Source organism: Bicyclus anynana, chromosome 17, assembly GCF_947172395.1.
Source record: "Bicyclus anynana chromosome 17, ilBicAnyn1.1, whole genome shotgun sequence".
NCBI classification, from domain to species: domain Eukaryota; kingdom Metazoa; phylum Arthropoda; class Insecta; order Lepidoptera; family Nymphalidae; genus Bicyclus; species Bicyclus anynana.
In genome coordinates this window covers 9937047-9960000 of record NC_069099.1, presented here as the reverse complement: position 1 = coordinate 9960000, position 22954 = coordinate 9937047, and the positions used below count along the sequence as shown (strand labels likewise).

Here is a 22954-nt window from a genome sequence, read left to right as displayed (position 1 = left end):
CACCCTACCGGCAAAGACGTACCGCCAAGCGATTTAGCGTTCAGGTACGATGCCGTGTAGAAACCGAAAGGGGTGTGGATTTTCATCCTCCTCCTAACAAGTTAGCCCGCTTCCATCTTAGACTGCATCATCACTTACCATCAGGTGAGATTGTAGTCAAGGGCTAACTTGTAAAGAATAAAAAAAAAAAAAAAAAAACATTGACCAGAATATAATTTATTTCTTGTAAAAAAGTTGGCAACCCTAGAGCAAGGGGACGACGCATGACGTCATCTTTTTCGAGTGTGCAGCCGGCTCCATCGAATTATAAGACGTTGTCACGTCAAAAACGAATGTTTGCAGCCAGCCTTAGAGGCTTAATTTTTTAGGTTAACAATGATTAGTAAATGTTTGCTTTAGTATGAATTCGCATGACAAAACTCGATGCTCTTCTAAGTCAAAGTCTCTTAACTAGACTCCGAGAATAACAACTACTTCCTCTCTGAATTTGAATTAGCTCGCTTAACTTGTTGAATAAATAAATCATCTCTGTATTAGTTGCACAAACGGCATCAGATATGTCCGCTTCTGATGTATTCACCACACCTAAAGGGATTGGTATGTACTTATGTTATTAGTAACAAGTATGTCTCAATATTTTTAAAAATAAATTAATAGTCTCAATAATTTCACGTTTGTTAAAAATAATTCAAATTCATTTATTTTAAATAGGCTTTGTTTACAAGCACTTTTGGAACTTCAAGGTTGACCTCATTCGCATGAGTTTTTTGTTTTTAACAGTCGTTAAAAAATTGTTCAAATACAACAAATGGCAGGCACATGTTCACACGACAGCATTTTTAAAGCACAACGTTTTTTCGAGCAGAGTTGCGTTTTCAATTGTGGGCGTTGGAAAAAGACCTTAATTTAACTTCATACTATATTTGAACGCTTTTTTAACGTCCGTTAAAAAAACTCTCGTGCGAATGAGGAATACAGACTCTACCACTAATTCAGGAGGCAGATCCTGCTAAAAAGAGCCAATAAGAAACTCAACAGTTGCTTTTTAAAAACAAATCATACAGTATTTATTATAAACTCATCAATTGTGTAGTAACATCGACGCCGTTAGGTAAATGTTAATTAATGTTAATAAAGTTTAAATGTTCGATCGTGGCTCACTTCTAATATTGTTTAAAATCTTTTGGTCGTATAAAAATATGACAATAATTGTTCTTAATAAAAAAAACAACGGCAAAAGAAAACATTGCAAGTTAACTAGACCAGAATTTGACCAATATTCTTTAAATCCTGATCGTTGATAATTATTTCGGCAAACGCTTGTTTAATGTCCATATCATACCTCACCTGTACAGCTCAGAAATAACGGCATAGTGCTCAGAGTTATTTTCTGATATAGCCTTCTAAGCGTTATTCACGTTAGGTCATTTCATATGTAATTTTTGTTCAAGGGCTTGTAGTCTATTGATAGGATGAATTTGGGATGACGAATTGCCGTCCAAACTATACGTAACGCTACAGTCCCCTTGAAAACGTGTGTGAAATTTCATCATGTTCGCTTGTTATGAAATAAATAACGAAAAGAAAATTGTTAATTTGACTGATAAACGATAAACGATTCGATAACAGTTATAATCCGTAATATAACGTAGTATACAAAGTAGTACGATTAATGTTAATAATTCGAAATTAACTGCGAACATAACTGCGTAACTGGTTTAACGAAACGCATTTGTAAAGCCACAAAATTAATTTGCATTAAACTTCGATTCGCTGCTTCAAGCTCTTTGTCGGCAAAATGGTAATGACAGCATGAACTACTGTTATTTAATAAAAATGAAATTATACATCGGCCATTACGAGGGTTTTAAACTATTTGAGGGAAATTATTTTATTTTATTGAATTTTTAATATTGTTTTAATATTAAATGTCAGTATGACCGAGCTATCGGTGATTTTTTTGTAGCACATAGGTAGGTAGATACAACTTTTTGGCAGCATAAAAAGTAACTCAATAATATTTTGTTTAAATGGTCTGTTCTTAGGTGTATATAGTGGATCTTTGAATAGGTCGTTAGGATGTGTTAATGTTGAAAAAAAGTTTATTATCATTTATTGAACTTTTTTATTTCCTAGTCTATCTGCAATACTATTGATTACCGCAGGAGTAGGTTCACGCAGATCATAAGCCCAGCCAATTTTATTCAAAATACGGATGGTTTTTGTAGAAAAATTGAAGAAATCGAAGTGCTCAGCCGCCTTGTAGTCAAAGGGGAACACGTGATGGTAGTTGTGACATCCTTCACCAAAAGTGGCGAATGCTACAAAACGATTTTCTTTGGGTGCGATGTGTCTGAAACAATAATTCATTATTTACATTTGAAAAATTTGCGTAGGAGTTACTGGTCTAGACTAGTATTTGTAAAGAGTGATATAATATTTTATACAGTTTGTTTCCTAATATCTACTTTATCTATACTAATATTATAAAGAGGAAAACTTTGTTTGTATGTTTGTTTGATTGTAATGAATAGGCTCAAAAACTACTGGACCGATTTTAAAAATTCTTTCACCATTCGAAAGCTACATTATCCACAATTAACATAGGCTAAATTTCATTTTGGAAAAAAATAGGGTTCCGTAAGATATTTGGGGTTTTCGGACACAAGGTGTAAAAAGTCAACCAGAAAAGTTACTTATTTTGCTTACGCTGCCTAAACTATAAAAGATAGAACCATAAAATGTTCTAATTATTTGTAGATCTTATAAATATCTACAAAAAAGTCCGCAACAATCATTTTCTTATTTAAAAGTCTTGAATTTTTTATACTACAAGTAAACGCATATTATTTTACTCATGCTATTAATCCTTATCAAAATTAATTATTAGGTAGGTAGGAGTAGGGTAGGGGTAGGGTAGGAATAGGGTAGGGGTAGGATAGGGGTAGTTGCAAGTTTACATCGAGTTTAACGCGGACGAAGTCGCGGGCGTCGGCCAGTCTGAAATAAAGCGTTTATTAAATTTACAGATGTTAAAAACTCCATAAGACCTTGAGCTATCTATCACTTGCTCATAGGCTATTAAACATAATTGATTTCTTAGTAACTCTTACTTGTTATAAGGCTTGTATCCATAGAAATGTGCAAGACTGTTGACTGTCAATTCGACGTGGAACGTGATGAGGAAGCGGAGGAAGAACTGCCACGCTACTACACCCTGCCAAGTCTCTCCCAACAGGTAAAAATTAACAATGAAGGGTATGACGTAGCAAAACAATGTTTTTAACCAGATAAAATTTCTGAAAGTGAAAAAAGTCATAAAATATAGCATACTATTTAATAAATATTTTATATATGTCGTAGAATAATTAAAGTCATTGATAAAAATGTGGACAGAACCTCTGACCTAACCTTGGTCATCGGCTCTGTCATTTACAATAGGTACACTACGTATAACCTCACTAATCGCTTACACAATAGTTAACACACAATATTAAGTTTACTATTTACCCTGGTATTTGTGGCAGAGGAAACACATCGAGCAAGTCCCAGGACTTGTGACAAGGGTGTGGTTTAAAGACATCATGTGGTTTAAATCATAAGATTACTTGATAATAATTAGAATCGTAATAACCAAGAGTAAAAATGATAATTGTTAGTTTTCAAGGTTATTGATTTTTAGGTTAACCTTGCATCCGCGACATATACTATGTTCATAATAATCTAGAAATGGATAATCAGGAAACTTTAATGCTTCTAAATCAAGCCAGAATTCAATATATCACAACACAACTAACGTGTGTTAGAGCCGTGATAAGTCAGTGGGTATGATCTCTGTCTTCGATTCGGAAGGCGTCAGGTTGATATCCGGTCCGGGGCATGCACCTGCAACTTTTGAGTTGTGTGAATTTTAAGAAATTAAATATCACGTGTCTTTGAGACTATGTGTTAATCCAGAGTAAAATCTATTTCCATTCCAAAATTTAGCTAAATCGCTTCAGTAGTAGCGGCGTTAAAGAGTAATAAACATCCAAACATCCATAGAAACTTTCGCGTTTATAATATTAGTAGGAGTAGGATTGTGGCTTTACTACTCACCTGTCAAAGTATCTAAGTAACGGGTCGCCAGTAATGTCAGACATGTCGATGAGTTTCCCGGCTTCAAGCACTTGTTCGTTCTTCTTCAGCATCAACCATCCGATGTGCGAGAAGAACAGGCCGCGGTTGACGTTGTGCGGGTCAGCATCCGTGTCGCTGAATTTGTGGTGAACGCGATGGTCACGCACCCATTGATATAAGGAATTCTGAAACGTGTATTTAGAGCATATTATTATTTTGTTTTTATATATTCATACCCTATAGGATATGACAATTGAATGTCCAACTTTATACTTTTATATCAGATGGTTATTTCGATATCTACAAAAATTTGACTAATTGGATAAGGATTTTTCTTTTCTAGGACTAGACCAGAGAAATTCAAAACAAAACAGATGGTCTTGTTCGTAACGGATTGTAGTTAGTCGATCAAAATTTGTGACTTGACGACTTGACTGTGTCGTTTACATCATCATCTACATCATCATCATCGTCATATCAGCCGATGGAGGTCCACTGCAGGACATAGGCCTTTTCTAGGGACTTCCAAACATCACGATATTGAGCCACCTGCATCCAGCGAACCCCCACTATCTTGATGTCGTCAGTCCACCTGGTGGGGGGACGACCAAAACTGCGCTTTCTAATGCGGGGTCGCCATTCCAGCACTTTGGGAGCCCAACGTTCATCGGCTCTTTGAACTATGTGCTCCGCCAATTAACACTTTAGCTTCGCAACTCGTTGAGCCATGTTGGTGACTTTGTTTCTTCTTCATTTACTTCATCGGTAGATAAAGATAACGACCCAGCTCTCATAAGCTGTCTTTCCTGTTTGTTAAAAGCGGCTTGTGCTTTGGAGTGGGACGTTACAATAGACGAATTGTAATGGCCTCTTATCAGCCTTGTCACAAAAATCATCAAGCGTCTTCATTGCCATCATGTCTTGCAAAACCTCGCGGTTTCAACCGCGTAGTTCCCATTACGGGAATACGGGGATAAAATACAGCCTATGTTACTATTAGCTTATAGTTAAAGAATATATAGGATTTTATTTATTTTGCTATCATCCGCGAAAAGCCGACGAATCCATGCAACAACGTCATCCAGGTCCGACAAAATACTCTCTACGTACGTTTCAACCCCGAAACCGGAGCATCCTCAGGAGATGTTGACTTTACAACGTGCTTTTGCACGAATAATAAATTATTATATATTCATGATGAACTTCCGCAAAGTAACGCCTGCTTCTATCCAATATTTATAGTTAAAGATTTTTTCAAATCGATCTAGTAGTTTTTAAGTTTATTCGTTACATACAAAAATACAAACTTTTCCTTTTTAGGACTACTAATAACCATTGTCAGTGATGACCTATGGTTCCGAGACTTGGTCGCTAACTATGGGCCTCATAGGAATGTTCAGAGTCACACAGCGGGCGATGGAACGAGGTATGTTAGGAGTATCTGTGCGTGATCGAATCAGAAATGAGGAGATCTGCAGAAGAATCAAAGACACCGACATAGCTCAACGAGTTGCGAAGCTGAAGTGGCAATGGTCGGGGCACATAGTTCGAAGAGCCGATGGACGTTGGGGTCTCAAAGTGCTGGAATGGCAACCTCGCACTAGTAAGCGCAGTGTTGGCCGACGTCCCACCAGGTGGACTGACGTCATCAAGCAAGTTGCAGGGATTCGCTGGATGCAGGTGGCTCAGTATCGTGATGCTTGGAAGTCCCTACAAAAAGCCTATGACCTGCAGTGGACGTCCATCGGCTGATATGACGAATAACAATTAGTATAGATAAAGCTAAGCTAAAATCGTATAATAAATCTAATACCAATTTTTGTTTTAATTATTACTTAACTTACATAAACTGTTAAATTACTTTATGAACTAACTTGACCGGTTGTAGCGAAACCCATTAGAAGTAACAGTTGCAAAGGTAATTTTGCTTTGTACGATCTGTGTGACCACAGACGGTGCACCCCGCCCGTGATACCGAATCCAGAGAAGTAGAACATGGATACAGCTTAAACATTAACACAATGTTATTTTATTTTTACAGTAATAATAATATCTGCAAAAAAAAAAACAAATTAATTAAGTAATAATAACTTCATCATTATCACCCATATTCGGCTCACTGCTGAGCTGAAGTCTCCACTCAGAATGAAAGGGGTTAGGCTTTAGTCCACCACGCTGGCCCAATGCGGATTGGCAGACTTCACATACACAGAGAATTAAGAAAATTCTCTGGTATGTAGGTTTCCTCACGATGTTTTTCCTTCACCGTTGGAGACACGTGATATTTTAATTTCTTAAAATGCACACAACTGAAAAGTTGGAGGTGCATGACCCTGGCCGGATAGATCATATCCACTGGGCTATCACAGGTCTCAATAATAATAATAATAATAACTTATACTAACATAATTCATACCATCTGAGGGAAGAGAAAAAGCTATACTACACGCTAGTGTAGATGCAATGCAATGGGCTAGTTGACACTTTTTTCAATGTTCTTAAATAGTTCATTATCGTACTACTACATTGAAATTTTTTTTATATTTTACCGAGACGAGATAACATGAAGGTTTTAAATATGTTTTTGACAATACGAGTCAAAATGCCTGTTGGCCATGATGGTCTATATTTCAATTGTTTCATGACGTCACTATAACAAATCCCTTACAAACGGAGCGTTTGACGACACAAAATAGACGACAGCGTTTTTGACGTTTGGAAAATTAAAAAAAAAACATGATTTTTAAATTATTTTTTTTTGGAAATCCTTAACTAATCTTACTAATTAATCTTACTAATATTATAAACGCGAAAGTTTGGATGTTTGTTACTCTTTAACGCCGCAACTACGGAACCAATTTGTCTGAAAATTGGAATGGAAATAGATTTTACTCTGAATTAACAAATAGGATACTTTTCATCCCGGAAAAATCCATGGTTCCCGCGGGATTTGTGAAAGACTGAGTCCCACGCGGACGAAGTCGCGGGCGTGCGCTAGTAATCAACAATTCCCAATAAAAAAGTACTCCATCTTATTTCTTTAGTTTTTGTAAACAGTTCTAAAATATTTAAATATTTTAAAACTGTTTACGCCATTTTTCTTGAATAATATTGAAAATTACTGATCCGACTATTCGTATATTAGTTCGTGTCGTACTGACTCGAGAATGTATTACTTTTTGATTTTTGTATTTGGAGCGGCTACGACACCGTCGTGTTCCGTACGCTCCATCTGTATATTATTGATTAATCTGTGGGTAGGATGTGCAAATTTTAAAATACTTACCATAAATTACAGTAGCAAGTTTTACTGGAAATGCGTAATGGTAACACCAGTAAACACCGATTACATGATATAGAATTAGAGCAATGGCGATTGACCATTTTATGGGATTCTTAAAACCCAAATATCTTTCAAATTTTTGAAAAATTTCACTGACTGAGGGAAATTTTATGTTCTTTACAGCCATTTATAGCGAATTTTGAAAACAGGATGTGCGGTCTCCAAATGGAGTGTTAAAACTGAAAATTTAAAACATTTAATTTGTGTTTTATAGTAATTATTTGAATAACGTTTATCGGTAAGAAAACCTTGCTTGGAAAGTCTTAAAAAGTGTCCACGTGTTGACCTCAACAACCTATTTGTTTTTTTGATTTAGGGTTGCTCACCAGGTAACAGATATTAATTATACAGAAATGTATATATTTTTTTCGTGTTGAGTAAGTGCCGATGGCTCCATGTGGGACCACTACGGCGTCACCGGGGGGTTTTGGCGAGCGCAGAAGCATCGCCTGATGAGACCCGATGGCTGAAATAAAGATAGAGGACAGAACGACTCTCTAAGGGCGTGTCCTATGGGACTCGGACCTCGGCTTGGAGGGCCATTGGAGAGGGGGTAACCCTGACCTAAGAGTCATGTATATTGTGATGCAACGTTTTTATGTGAACTGAATTAGTTTTGATGTAATTTGGGCGACTAAATGTTCAGTTGACTTTAAAGTGAATCTTCCCCGTTTCAGAGAAAAGCTGCTGAGCAGAGCTGCGGCTCGCGGTGTTACCTGCAAAAATTAAGTCATCATCATCATTATCAACCCATATTCAGCTCACTGATGAGCTCGAGTCTCCTCTCAGAATGAGAGGGGTTAGGCCAATCCACCACGCTGGCACAATGCGGATTGGCAGACTTCACACACTCAGAGAATTAAGAAAATTCTCACGATGAATTTCCTTTACCGTTTGAGACATGTGAATAAACATTTAAATTTTAGAATTTAAACTATCGTGAGTGTTATTCATATTAATTGATTATGAAACACGGCTAAAACTCACGTGATATTAAGTCGGAGTATGCCCGACTAGTTTCGAACCCAGTTTGGATCATGCAGCGATGCAAGAACCAGCTCATGACTAAGGGCCCCGTATGGGTTCGAAACTAGTGAAAAATACTTAACATTTTATGAATAAAATTAACTTTGTGAGATTAAATATCATAAAAAAACATTTAATTCTTTCATTTTATTAATTTTGACAATTAATGTTAACCATTTATCTGTATCGGAAACAGGAAAATATTAATTTATTTTATTAGTAATACTGGTTGTTTTTGGTGCATTTGCTTAAAAAAAACGCACGCACTTCGCTGTGTCTGCAACTGACTAGCGTATCAATATGTGTAATGTGTTATAAAACGTCGTATGACATACGTGCGCTTTGATAATTACAGCCTCTGCTTCCTTACTATAGCTCTCGCCTTTAGCTCGAGCTACAATATAGTACACTTACTACATAATGTACAGTATCTTACCTGGAAATGTGAGAGTGAAATCGCAGGGCGTCTGCTTGTCTTACATATTAATTTTCGATTACGGAACTACCAACCATGTGAACATGTCAGGTACGTAAATGTTTAAATTTATTAACTATGTACATATAAAGTACAGTCTGTATAAGTAATATCATTTATTTATATAAAAGTTAGGCAAACTGTTGAATGTATTGACTAAATTTAAAATTCAAATTCTAATAGTTCACTAACAAAATGTGACTAAAGTTTACCTTTACGTAAAACAGGGTCACAGGCACCCGCCAGTATTTGTTAATATTAACACAACACCGGCTTAGCACCGCCTTCAAACTGATCATCAGTTAGTACATAATATGATATGTAGAACTTGGAATGATACTATTTTTCGCTTTTTAGTTTAGTCAGTATGTTTTATGTTTCTGAAGTCGGTTGAATATTTTTTTTTATTAAAATTTTTCATTAATACTCATAGAATTGTACTTAACTGAAATTAGAATTATAAGATTGGTCGTTACATAGTATAAATTGAAGTCGCTTTCGCTGTCTGCTCGTTGTGATCTATTAAACTATTAGACGGATTTTACTGCAGTTTTCAGCAACAGATAGTGATTCAAGTGGAAGGTTTCATCATCATCACCATTAACAGCCGATGGACGTCCACTGCTGGACATAGGCCTCTTGCATGGACTTCCAAACAAAACGGTCTCGAGCCGTGAGCATCCAGCAGCTCCCTGCAACCCGCTCGACCAACATTGCGCTTTCCGGTGCGGGGTCGCCATTACACCTTAGGACCCCAACGTCCATCGGCTCTTCGAACTATGTGGCCTGCCCATTGCCACTTCAGCTTCGCGACTCGCTGAGCTATATCAGTGACTTTGGTACTTCTGCGGATCTCCTCATTTCTGATTCGATCACGCAGTGAAACCCCAAGCATATGTGGAAGTGGAAGGTTTATATGTTTAAAAAGTACATACATATTAAAGCACTGAAAATATACGAGAGATTTAAAGCGGAGGCACAGTGGCTGCCGGGCTATACGTTTCGTCCCGATAAGCAGCGGCACAGAAAACATATGTACGTTTCGTCCCGATAAGCAGCGGCACAGAAAACATATGTACGTTTCGTCCCGATAAGCAGCGGCACAGAAAATAATGTACGATTCGTCCCGATAAGCAGCGGCACAGAAAACATATGTACGTTTTGTCCCGATAAGCAGCGGCACAGAAAACATATGTACGTTTCGTCCCGATAAGCAGCGGCACAGAAAACATATGTACGTTTCGTCCCGATAAGCAGCGGCACAGAAAACATATGTACGTTTCGTCCCGATAATGGACGATAATTCAATATTCTCCAGTGTAAAATTTGTGATTTTGGTTTTTGCCATTCCTACTTTTGGTTTTGCTACTGTACGTGTACGGTCCAATTATTGTGTTTTCTCCGGGGCGCCTTGCTCCAATTTGACCATTAAAGTCACCCATTACTATTAAGTTTTTATGTGCATAATTTTGAATAGTTCTATGTAGGTCGAGGTAGAATTTGTCTATGGTTTCCAAATCAGACTGTTCTGTAGCCGAATATATTTGTATTACTGACCACAGATCTTTGTATCCTGGTGTCTTCATATTCATCAATGCTATGCGCTCTGATGTTCCAATAAATCCTTTTATATAATTCGCAAGGTGTTTCTTAACAATAAAGCCAACCCCATGAATATTAGTAATAATTAGAAAACGAAGTAGGGGTAGTGTAGGGCTAGGGTAGGGGTAGTTGAAAGTTTACATCGAGTTTCAAGCGGATGAAGTCGCGGGCGTCCGCTAGTAAATAAATAAAAATAAAAACTGTTAATTTGACTGGTAAACGATAAACGATTCGATAACAGTTATAATCAATTTAACGTAGTATAAAAAGTAGTACGATTAATGTTAATAATTCGAAATTAACTGCGAACATAGCTGCGTAACTGGTTTAACGAAACACATTTGTAAAGCCACAAAATTGATTTGCATTAAACTTCGATTCGCTGCTTCAAGCTCTTTGTCGGCAAAATGGTAATGACAGCATGAACTACTGTTATTTAATAAAAAATAAATTACACAACGGCCATATGAAGGAATTAAAACTATTTGAGGTAAACTAATTAATTTAGTTCAATTTTCATTATTGTTTCAATACTAAATATCTGCATGACCGAGATAATATCGGTTATGGTTTTGTAAGATCACATAGGTAGGTAGGTTTTTTTTAGGTAAGTTTTTGGCAGCACAATTACAATATTGCCAACACCGATTACAATATTGCCAACACTTAGCAAGGTCTTTGAAAAAATCATATTAAACCAACTTTTATGTCGTTTTAATTTAAATAACTTGTTTCATCCTGAACAGTATGGTTTTACAAAAGGTCGCAATACAACTGATGCAGGGGCTAAACTTTTAAAACATATTTATGAAGCATGGGAAAGTTCTAAGAATGCTATTGGTGTGTTCTGTGATCTGTCCAAGGCGTTCGATTGTGTTGACCATAACACTCTTTTACTCAAGTTAAGCCACTATGGCATCAAAAGTGTTGCGCTTGATCTCATTGCCTCTTATTTCAGTGATAGAACACAAAAGATATGCATAAATGATATAAAGTCGCACGGTTCCACTACCAAAATGGGCGTCCCACAGGGTTCAATTCTGGGTCCTTTTTTATTCTTAGTGTACATAAACGATTTACCATTCCATGTCAGCGGCATATGTGAGATTGTACTGTTTGCTGATGACACATCCTTAATTTTTAAGACGGACAGAAATAAAGATAACTCTGACGACGTAAACCGTGCCATGTCGCATGTGTCGCATTGGTTCACTGCAAATAATCTACTTTTAAATGCCAAGAAAACTAAATGTATTGAGTTTTCATTGCCAAATGTAATAAAATTAGAAAAGTCTATAATGATCGATGGTGAAACACTGGAAATGGAGAGTTCCGCAGTTTTCCTGGGAGTGACCTTGTAAACTTCAGTGGGGTGCTCATATAGAAAAACTGTCTGGTAAACTCAGCTCAGCGGCATTTGCAGTGAGAAAAATAAGACAGTTCACTGATATTGATATAGCTAGGCTAGTTTATTTTGCGTACTTTCACAGCGTAATGTCTTACGGTATTTTATTGTGGGGCAAGGCTGCCGATATACAATCTATATTTGTACTTCAAAAAAGAGCAATTCGAGCAATATATCAATTAAAATCACGCGAGTCCCTTCGTCAAAAGTTTAAAGAAATAGGTATACTAACAGTAGCCTGTCAATATATATATAACAGTATAGTCTATGTAAGACAAAATATCAATTTGTACAAACGAAAAGGAGATTTAAACCCACTTCTTACTAGACACGGGCATAAGTTAGTTATTTCTGCATATCGTCTCCAAAGAGTAAAAAAATCTTTTGTAGGTTTGGGTGTACTCTTCTATAACAAGATCCCCAAGACTGTGATGGACCTGCCAATGCATAGCTTTAAGCAATGTGTTAAAAAACATTTACTTAGTCGAGGTTACTACAACATTGATGAGTTCCTTAAAGATAAAAGCGCTTGGAGGCCATTGGATCAGCTTCCACCTTCACACAGGAAATAAAACTATAAGAAATTGTAATTGTTATCAATTGTAAATTATAATACTGTATGACTTTTTCAAAAGAGCAACTGTTGAGTTTCTTGCCGGTATCTTCTCAGCAGAATCTGCCTTCCGAACCGGTGGTAGAATCTTTACAAATAGTCAACTGACGTGTCAAAAGTGCTTGTAAACTGAGCCTACTTGAAATAAATGATTTTTGATTGATTGATTGAGCATAAATAGTAGCTCAATAATATTTTGTTTAAACGTGATAGTATGTTATGAGTGTAGGTTGGTTGGTAGGAGTGGGTCTTGAGAAAAAGCCGTTAGGAAGTGATAATTATAAAAAACAGGTTTATTATCATTTATTGCACTTATTTATATTGTATAGAAGCAGGCGTTAATTTGCGGAAGTTCATGATAAATATTTATTAATTTATTTATTTCGCTATGATCCGCGATGTCGCATGGGTTTGTTGGCTTTTCGGGGATCATAGCAAAATAAATAAATTAATATATAAACTTATTTATTTATCGGAAAGAGTACTCGTGTCCCGTCTCCTAGCCTATTTGCAATTCTATTAATCACCATAGGAGAGGCTTCACGCAGATCATAAGCCCAGCCAATTTTATTAAAGAGACGGATTAACTTTGTACTCCAATTCAAGGTATCGAAGTGCTCGGCCGCCTTGTAGTCAAAGGGGAACACGTGATGGTAGTTGTGCCATCCTTCGCCAAAAGTGCAGGTTGCTACAAAATGATTTTCTTTGGGTGCGATGTATCTGAAACAATAATTCGTTATTAACATTAGAAGAATTTGTTTGGGATTTACTAGTCTAGACTAAAGAGGGATATAATATTTTATACTGTTTGTTTCCTAATATTTACTACTAGCGGACGCCCGCGATTTTGTCTGCGTGGAAATCAATGTAAACTTGTGAAATAGGGCTTGAGCTCTATTTCACCACTTTAGAGTTTGAATTTTTAAAAATTTTTGAATCCCATTATATTTCATATTTTTTTATGATTTATGAACAAATTTTTTAACTTGTAACTCTGAAAATGAAGGACTTTCCATACAAACTTTCAACCTCTATTTCAGCCCCTTCTTATTTTATTTTCGCAATAAAAAGTATTCTATTCTACCTTCTCCGTATTATGGTCTTAAACCATGCCAAGTTTCACTTGAATTCATTCAGTAGTTTCAGCGTGATGCCCGAATAACAAAAAAAAACACGGACAGACAGACAGACAAACAGACAAAAATCGAAAAAAAATCGAAAAAATTCGACAGAATGTACAAAATGTACAGAATTCGTGTTAAAAGTATAGATTCTAGATGGCGCTAGTAGTACTCAATACCACGTTAACGTTTGTTGTTACAAATTATATAAGTAAAATCTCAATTTGGTCTCAAACTTTGGTCGAATTCTACACATTTATTAATGTGTAGAATTCGACTAGTTTTGATATAAGTATAGATATCTGAAAAAAAGCAATTCTAAATTAACTGATGTTAAAAACTTCATAAGACCTTGAACTACCAAACTTTCTGCTCATATAAAGTGACAAAGATCTATGTATTATTGGTTCATAGGTTATTAAACATAATTGATTTCTTAATAACTCTTACTTGTTATAAGGACTGTATCCATAGAAATGTGCAAGACTGTTGACTGTCAATTCGACGTGGAACGTGATGAGGAAGCGGAGGAAGAACTGCCACGCTACCACACCCTGCCAAGTCTCTCCCAACAGGTGAACATTAACAATGAACGGTATTACGTAGCAAAACAAAATTTTCAACCAGATGAAATTTCTGAAAGGGAACAAATTCATAAAATATAGATACAATTTAATCAATAAGTATGATACATTTATACCTATCTGGATACGGATAATCAGGAAACTAATGCTTCTAAATCAAGATTGAGTTTTACATATCGTAACACAAGTATCGTGTAAAAATGTAGTATGTCTTAGTTTCGACTATGTTTGACGGCCTACGAGGCGCAGTGGCATGTGCGGTGGACTTACAAGACGGAGGTCCTGGGTTCGATCTCCGGCAGGGCCCATTCAGGTTTTCTTAATTGGTCTATGTTAGGCTGGTGGGAGGCTTCGGCCGTGGCTAGTCACCACCCTACCGGCAAAGCGATTTAGAGATCCGATACGATGTCGTGTTGAAAACAAAAACGTTGAGATGTGCATTTTTATCCTCCTCCTAACAAGTTAGCCAGCTTCAATTTTATATTACATCATCATATAATATCATCCGGTGAGTTTGTAGTCAAAGGCTAACATGTATAGAATAAAAAAAATGTCCAATGTGAATACTTAAAGCATAATAACACACTGGTTTGGAATTCTATGCTCAAGTATCCAAGAAATTTACGCTGACAGAAACGATATCCAAGGCTGGGCTCCCACTACGCCGGACCGGGAAATTTGCCGGACCGGTAAAACTGTCGAAACTGTCGGCTGTACAGTGTACAATTTATATGAAGCTATTCATCCAGGGCCTGGCAAAAACATCGATCCCGGCATTTTTGCCGGACTCTCACCCGTCTTAATTCAACTAACGTATTCGACTAAACGATTTACGTGTTGGATCCGGTATAATGTGAACTCCTCTGTCTGGTATTCAGCAAATCTGCCGGTGCGGCGTAATAGGAATCCGGCTAAATAGACCAAGATCATTGCGTAACTTACATACGAGAAAACATACAGACGAATTGAGAAGCCTCCTTTTTGTTTTTTGAAGTCGGGCAGCATCAACTGCCGAAAGGATTATTTTAGTGGAGCTTTAAACTGTACGACAATAGTTTTGGTCAATGAAAAGTGTCTGACATTTTTATTACTGCTACAGAATATTCTACAAAACACATATAAAAGCTGTGTAAATTTGAGCTTTTTGACGACCTCCGTGGCGCAGTGGTAAGCGTGGTGGATTTACAAGACGGAGGTCCTGGGTTCGATCACCGGCTGGGCCGATTGAGGTTTTCTTAATTGGTTCAGGTCTGGCTGGTGGGAGGCTTAGGCCGTGGCTAGTTACCACCCTACCGACAAAGACGTACCGCCAAGCGATTTACTGTTCCGGTACGATGTCGTGTAGAAACCGAAAGGAGTGTGGATTTTCATCGATGACGTTTCGAAAGAGCTTGTGACGACTCTAAGTCTTACATACTATATAGGTATAATACAAATTATGCATACTTATGAAAAAAAAAAAGAAAGATTTTTATCAAAATAAGCTCAGCACATGAGATTAATGATAAATCACTGGGAAAAATATTATTTGGAAAAATTAAATTATTTTTAGCAGATGACGCCGAGAGCGTGTTTACTACTTTACTGGGAGCATGCGGGCTGACGCCTGTGACGCTTTCAGTATGAATAGCTTGAACAGCTGACTGAATGCTTGATGTATTCTACCCGTGCTTTTCCATCGTATGATGGAAGGATAGTACGAAGTCGGTTATTTGGGCGACCAGTAGGGACTTTTATGGCAAATGATGATGCAGCCAGGAGTGTCTTCTCATGAGGGGAACTCCTTGATGCTTAAGAGCATATATGTGAACCTTTACATAGTTATTGAGTTCTAATGGCATATTGTTTATACACAGGGCCGAGTGGCCTATGGTGTAAAATTTGACTTATGAGTCAAAATGATGATGCAGCCAGGAGTGTCTTCGCATGAAGGAACTCCTTAATGCTTAAGAGCATATATGTGAAACTTTACATACTAATTACCTTCTGATGGCTTATTATTGATACACAGGGCCGAGCGGTCTATGGTGTGAAATCTTTTAGATTTCTTTCGAACGCATTACACTCTCTTGAGAGTAATGGATACTCTGAAAGTTAAGACTGCCAGTATTACACTAGTTATACAGTGATGCCTTGTTCTGCTTGATATAAAGATGATGTTGGAAGCTAGGCCTGTATTTATACGGTGTTAAGGGGGGGGGGGGGTCCTGGTTCTTAAATAAACCTAATCTCACCAAATTCAGGGAGAGGACCACCGTCGTTGTGCGGGAGTTGGAGCCAATGACCATCTTTTATTAAAAAGATGCCACAACTAATCTCACTCGCTCACCCAGTCTCACTCGCTCACCCAAAGCACCATTACCTTCTGTGAGTTTGTTAGAGCTACAGAACCAGCAATGAGAAGTAATACTGACGTTCAGGGTAAACCTGAATGTTGTGTTGCCACTCGCTGTCAATGTGGTTTTATATGATTCACGAAGGCGTAACTATTTAAACGACCTTATCAACGTACTCACAGTTCGTGTTTTGATAAACCACGAAGAGTTCATGTATCGATATATCACGAAGAGTTCGTGTATTGATAAACCACGAAGAGTTCGTGTATCAATTATATTTTAGGGAATCCGTGATACGAGAACTGTTACCTCTGAGACTTTAAAGTATTTGTGTTATTATGGACATAACGTTCATTAATGGGTTCTAATCAATAGACGATCACACATGCCAATTAAAATATTTTAACCTTTGGAAGATTAACACTTCATAAAATGTATGTTTTATGCTGTTATATTTATATGAGGCATTTTGAAACAGTTACAAGCTTGTAAACTAAGCCTATTTGAAATAAATGAATTTTGACTTTGACTTTTAACTTTGACATCCTCCTCCTAATAAGTTAGCCCGTTTCCATCTTAGACTGCATCATCACTTATCATCAGGTGAGATTGTAGTCAAGGGCTAACTTGTAAAGAATAATAAAAAAAAGAGTTACATAGCACTTTTTTGTTGTTAGCTTTCTTACGTACCTGCCGAGGTATCATAGAGCAAGTCTCCACAAATTCGCAGGCATTCAAAGCACATGAGACGCTACTGAAAACCCAAGGTTTCATCTGTGTGAGATTATGATGTGTCAGATCGCTCTGGGCAAAAACATTGTGGCCACTCACTTGTCAAAATATCGAAGTAACGGGTCGCCAGTAATATCAGACATGTCGATGAGTTTCCCGGCTTCAAGCACTTGTTCGTTCTTCTTCAACATCAACCATCCGATGTGTGAGAAGAACAGGCCGCGGTTGGCGTTGTGCGGATCTGCGTCCGTATCGCTGAATTTGTGGTGGACGCGATGGTCACGCACCCATTGGTATATGGAATTCTGAAATATATAATTAGAGCCTATTTTGTTTTCCTAATGCAGTATAGGATATAGCAATGTCCAACTATATACAATGACCATGTATTTAATATGTCTTGCGGCCTTATTTCTAAACATGGATTAGGAGTTAACCCTCAAATTTCTTCAAAGTAAACTTTGAACAGTAGTGATTAGGTCCACTTTTCTTATAAGGAAATTGAGGTTTAAATTTTCATCTGTGTTTATGAACTTGGGGGGAGATTCATATTTCAATATACATAACGAGTTGTCTATTTGGATTAGTCCTTGCCTTTTCAAGACAACAGCAGAAAAAATCAAAACCAAATCTATGGTCTTACTCGTACATTTAATAATAATTACAAACTGTTCACCATAAAAAAGAACAAATTAAATGGAAAAACAAGCGACAGGTTTGAAGTAACGGCGGCCTTATCTTTACAGTGATTTCTTTCAGGCAACAGTTATTAAGGAGTATCAGTTTCCAAAGAGAGGTGGTTGGTGCGCGAATGTAACCTTAAAACAACATAAACTAAGTTACACATTAAAATACATAAATACCAATATGAACATAAACTTAATATAATATAATAAATTCATAAAATATATATAATATATTAAACTTACATAACCTGATATTACATATATAAATATATTACTGCGATAAAAAGTAGTTTTTAACTGACTTCCAAAAAGGACCTCCTCCTTTCTACGTTCGGCTGTATGTATGTTTTTTTTTTAAGACTACTTTTAAATATATAAATCGATTTTGAATGACGAATAACCCGCAGCACGGCATACCATAGTCTAATCGCCTTAACTTATTTAGTTTCTGAGTTCGACTGAATAGCATGGATCGATGATTTTTAAGATGTTAGAACCGCTAAAACCTTTATTTTAAGTACAGAGGAGAATAATAATGATTAAGGATATAATAAAGCAATGAGAGTATGTGAAAATTACGTCGCTGAGATATAGCCCACCATTTTACTTACTCGTAGGCACGAAACTCAGAAATGCGGTATTTTTTTTTTAAATATAAATCCAATAACTAAATTTTGGAGGTGATCTAACTTGTTAAGGAGATATTGTTGCAAGTCATAGTAATAAGAATCGGCATAATCAAGTAATGGAAGAAGAAGCGATTGAGTAAAAGAAATTTTAAATTAAAAGGAAACAAGTTCTTCCACTTTCTCAACCTACCAATCACAGCAAAGTTCTGCAGACTAACAGCAGCAACAACATTCATAATGAGTTGTTTACTGAACTGTTTATATTTAATTTAGTTCCATCTTATAAAAGAAGAGGAAGAAATGAAGTTTTAATTTTCGTTTGTTGACGTAACCCAATCAAAATGGCTTGCAATTTTCTTACATTTACCGCCAATCTATAGGATTGTCTCCAAGTACTGACTGTATTAAAATCAGTATTTAGACTAGCTATTGCATTATGAGCGAGTCAGCAGGTGATGTCACGTAAATTTGCAGATCGTCAGCATATAAATGGAAAGAGAATGAGAGTTGCTCAGAGATAGAATTAATAAAAATAGAGAAGAGTAACGAAGAAAGAAAACCACCCTGAGTCACACTCTCCATTTAAATTGCTCGGAAGAGATAGTTTTTTATCAATCATTATCAATACATTAATTTCTACCATAAAGATAATACCGAAACCAACCCACAGCTTCAGGAGAAATATTAATTGACTTTAGAACTGCTTGGAGTATCTCAAAATCGACTGCGTTAAAAGTTTTCGAGAAGTCATAAGTCATAAGTCATAGAAGTCAAGTCATTATCAAGTAAGGTAACAACACTTAGGCTGGTTATCGATGGCGTGTTTAATGTTGTCACAAATTTTGATAAGGTTTTCGCTGCCATTCTTTTCACAATGAAACATTCTACATTATAACACTCTAGCACTACTTCGTGGTTTAATCCCCTTTGTTCCCATTCCCGTGGAAATACGGGAATATAGAAATTAAGAGTTTTTTCAAATCGATCCAGTAGTTTTTGAGTTAATTTCTTACATACAAAAATATACATCTTTCCTCTTTATAATATCTATAAGTAATACTATACTTTACAATAATACCTATAATCTAGATTCATAAACCATTAATTTAATTATTAATAATAATAAAAAAATAAACTAACTTGACCAGCTGTTGCGAAACCTGTTAGAAGGAACAGTTGCAAAGGTAATTTTGCTTTGTACGATTTGTGTGTCCACAGACGGTGCACTCCGGTCGTGATACAGATTCCAGAGAAGTAGAATAAAAGTACAGCTTAAACATTAAAACGATATTATATTATTTTTACAGACAAAAAATAAAACAAATAACATGTAAAAAAAACTTAATAAGACTTTTAAAATACACGCTTGTGCAGATGTTCACAAATAAAAGCCGATGAAAAACGAGGGATTATACCAGGATCACGATCTTTCGAAATGAATGAATGATAAGTTGAGTTGAAGTTGACAGTAAAATACCTTTATCAGTGACAGTACAGTACACCAGTAACACCTGGCAGGGCTCAACAGAAATACGTCCTAAAATGCACTACTTTGATTCATTCTATGTACCTAAGGCGTTCAAGTTCTAAGCAAGTATATCTTTACTTGCAACCATACCGTTCCCTTTTCCTTTGGTTATGCTATAACTTCAGAACAACAACTCTGCAGAACATTTTCCTTCTGAGCCCCTTGAAAATTGTCCAACAAGATTGCCACTTGGTTTTAAATATCTTTCTTTAGTATTTAGCAAAAATCGGCAGTGAGGTTGTAATATTATTTTTCTATACTAATAATAATAATTAATAATAAGAAACGTGATAGCCTAGTGGATATCATTTCTGCCTTCAGTTCAGAGGGCGAAGGTTCTAACCCATTCCAGGGCATGCACAGCCAACTTTTCAGTTATGTGCAATTTAAAAAATTAAATATCTAGTGTCTCAAACGGTGAAAAAAAAATATCGTGAGGAAACCTGCATACATGAGAATTTTCTTAATTCTCATGTAATAATTTGTGAAGTTTGTCAATAATTTGTGAAGTCTGCCAATCCGGCAATTTGGCCAGCGTGACGGACCTAACCCCTCTCATTCTGAGAGGAGACTCGTGCTCAACAGTGAGCCGAATATGGGTTGTTAATGATGATGATGATGCTAATATTATACAGATGTAAAGTATGTGGTATCGTAGGGGGTAATCTTTTTATAAGCTGAAACGATTTTGAGAATTCTTTAACCATTAGAAAGATACGTTATTGTGTGAGTGCCATGGGCTATATTTTTTAACTGTTTTCTCACGTATGCATAAACAACATTACCGATATTGTAAATTCTAAAATAATCACTATAATTATCAGCCTTTTTAACGGCTCACACAGCCAGGCCTTCCTGCTTATAGGAGAGGGAATATGGAGCTGATTATTGCATATTGTAAAATAAAATACTTACCATAAATTACAGTAGCAAATTTTACTGGAAATGTGTAATAGAAACACCAGTAAACACCAATTACATGATATAGGATTATTGCAATGGCATTTGGCCATTTTATGGGATTCTGAAAACCCATATACTTTTCAAAGTTTTGACAGATTTCTCTGACTGAAGGAAATTTTACGTACTTCATAGCCATTTGTAGTGAATTTCGACAACTGGGTGTGCAGTCTCCAAATGGCGTGCTTAATCTGAAAATTAAAAAAAGGGCATTTGTATTTTATAGTACCTAATTACTTGAATAACGTTTAGGTATAAATTAGACCACCTCGCTTGATAAAAAAGAGTCACGTGTTGACCTCAACTATTTACCAATTTTTTAGGATTTAGAGTTACTCACTAGGTAACAGATATTAACCATATAGAAATATTTTGTGATGCCTCTTTTTTATGTAAGCTGAAGTAGTTTTTATATGATAAATGGGCGACTAAGTGTTATGCTAAATTAAAATATCAATCAATAAAAATTTAATAAAGTGACTCTTTCCCAACAGTGTGAAAGTGTAACATAAAGACAAATAAAAGGTTGTAAAAACAGTACTATTTTATGTTTCTTCAGGTTAAATCCTGCATCTTAATTTTGAAGCAGATATCTTCAACCAATTGTGCTGTTTTTTTTTTAATTTGTTAAATTTGGATGACAATGCATGGATAATTTTGTGATGTCATTCAAAATCCAACATGGCGGCATAATTAAGATGGCGGGCTAGTTATTTTAATGCACTTCTAATGTAGGGTAATAAATGAAAACATTTGCTAAGAATAATTTGAAAAATTAACTGACGTCCAAATCCGACATGGTGGCATATCTAAAACTAGCTGCACCTCGCGGTGTTACACATAATTTAATTTTAACTACAAACTTTAAAAAATAAGAAGGTTCTAGATTCAACACGTACGTTTCTGTAATACGATCCGATATACCTTGTCCCGTAGGAACTCTATAATTTTCCGGAATATCAGCAATCTCGAAGTAATTTCAGCGTAGCCCGAGACTCCGAACTAAACGGGAATTGTGAAATCGCAGGGCGTCTGCTTGTCTTACATATAATAAAAACTAGCGGACGCCCGCGACTTCGTCCGCGTGAAATTTAATTTTCACAAATCCCACGGGAACGATGATTTTTTCCGGGATGAAAAGCCTATGTGTTAATCCGGTGTAAAACCTATTTCCATTCCAAATTTCAGCCAAATCGGTGTAGTTGCGGCGTTGAAGAGTAACAAACATCCAAACATACATCCAAACATCTTTACAAATTATTTATTATTCGAGTTTATAATATTAGTAGGATTATTAAATTTTTGATTACGGAACCCTGCCAATCGTCTGAACAGATCAGTCACGTCATTGTTTTAGTTTATAAAATATGTACATATAAAGTACAGTATCTAATATCTTTATTTATAAAATGATAACTAAATTTATTGACTACATTTAAAATTCAAATTCGAATAATTCACAAACGAAATGTGACTAAAAGTACTGTTACAAATAGTACCTGCTTCCCGCCTATTTCGTATAGATAAGTGTCGCCGCCTAGCGTATAGTAGCGTCATTTCATTTCATACTTTTATGACTTCCGGTTATTATAGTTAAATTTAATTAAGTAACAATGATTATCAATCCGAACAGTGGAGAGGTTATTATTAATTATTGATATAAATATAATTATTTAATTAACATTATATAAATTCATCATTGGTTATTTTACTCGTAACAACTATGACGTCACGTTATGATTTAGTTTGTCTTTAATTTCTCAACTTTGTGTTTCGATATTTTAATATTATTTTA

The 22954-nt window shown here is 36.1% G+C and overlaps 2 protein-coding genes across 2 annotated transcripts; both read right to left on the bottom strand.

The window, feature by feature from the left end:
• Positions 1-2112: 2112 nt before the first annotated feature.
• On the bottom strand, positions 2113-7589 carry LOC112057746 (acyl-CoA Delta-9 desaturase-like). The gene is made up of 5 exons (XM_024098285.2): positions 7406-7589; positions 5994-6124; positions 4099-4304; positions 3114-3299; positions 2113-2353 (listed from the first exon to the last, which is right to left on the bottom strand). Exons 1-5 carry the CDS (start codon positions 7587-7589, stop codon positions 2113-2115), a joined length of 948 nt encoding a protein of 315 aa, XP_023954053.1.
• A 5306-nt stretch (positions 7590-12895) lies between these two features.
• LOC112057745 (acyl-CoA Delta-9 desaturase-like) lies at positions 12896-21298 on the bottom strand. Its single transcript, XM_024098284.2, has 5 exons — positions 21115-21298; positions 19812-19942; positions 17456-17661; positions 14155-14340; positions 12896-13303 (listed from the first exon to the last, which is right to left on the bottom strand). The coding sequence occupies exons 1-5, from the start codon at positions 21296-21298 to the stop codon at positions 13045-13047; spliced, it is 966 nt and encodes a 321-aa protein (XP_023954052.1). The 3' UTR covers positions 12896-13044.
• Positions 21299-22954: the final 1656 nt, after the last annotated feature.

What these genes read in the sequence shown, in the direction of transcription:
- LOC112057746 (XM_024098285.2), bottom strand. Translation starts at nt 7,589, where the DNA reads ATGGCTGTAAAGAACATAAAATTTCCCTCAGTCAGTGAAATTTTTCAA. An exon ending in GTTTCGCTACAACCGGTCAA is followed by an intron (nt 4,305 to 5,993) that starts GTTAGTTCATAA and finishes TACACGTTTCAG; the next exon opens with AATTCCTTATATCAATGGGT. An exon ending in GGATACAAGCCTTATAACAA is followed by an intron (nt 2,354 to 3,113) that starts GTAAGAGTTACT and finishes TTATTGTTTCAG; the next exon opens with ACACATCGCACCCAAAGAAA.
- LOC112057745 (XM_024098284.2), bottom strand. Translation starts at nt 21,298, where the DNA reads ATGGCTATGAAGTACGTAAAATTTCCTTCAGTCAGAGAAATCTGTCAA. An exon ending in ATTTGCTACTGTAATTTATG is followed by an intron (nt 19,943 to 21,114) that starts GTAAGTATTTTA and finishes TTAATGTTTAAG; the next exon opens with CTGTACTTTTATTCTACTTC. An exon ending in TTACTTCGATATTTTGACAA is followed by an intron (nt 14,341 to 17,455) that starts GTGAGTGGCCAC and finishes GTTCCCTTTCAG; the next exon opens with AAATTTCATCTGGTTGAAAA.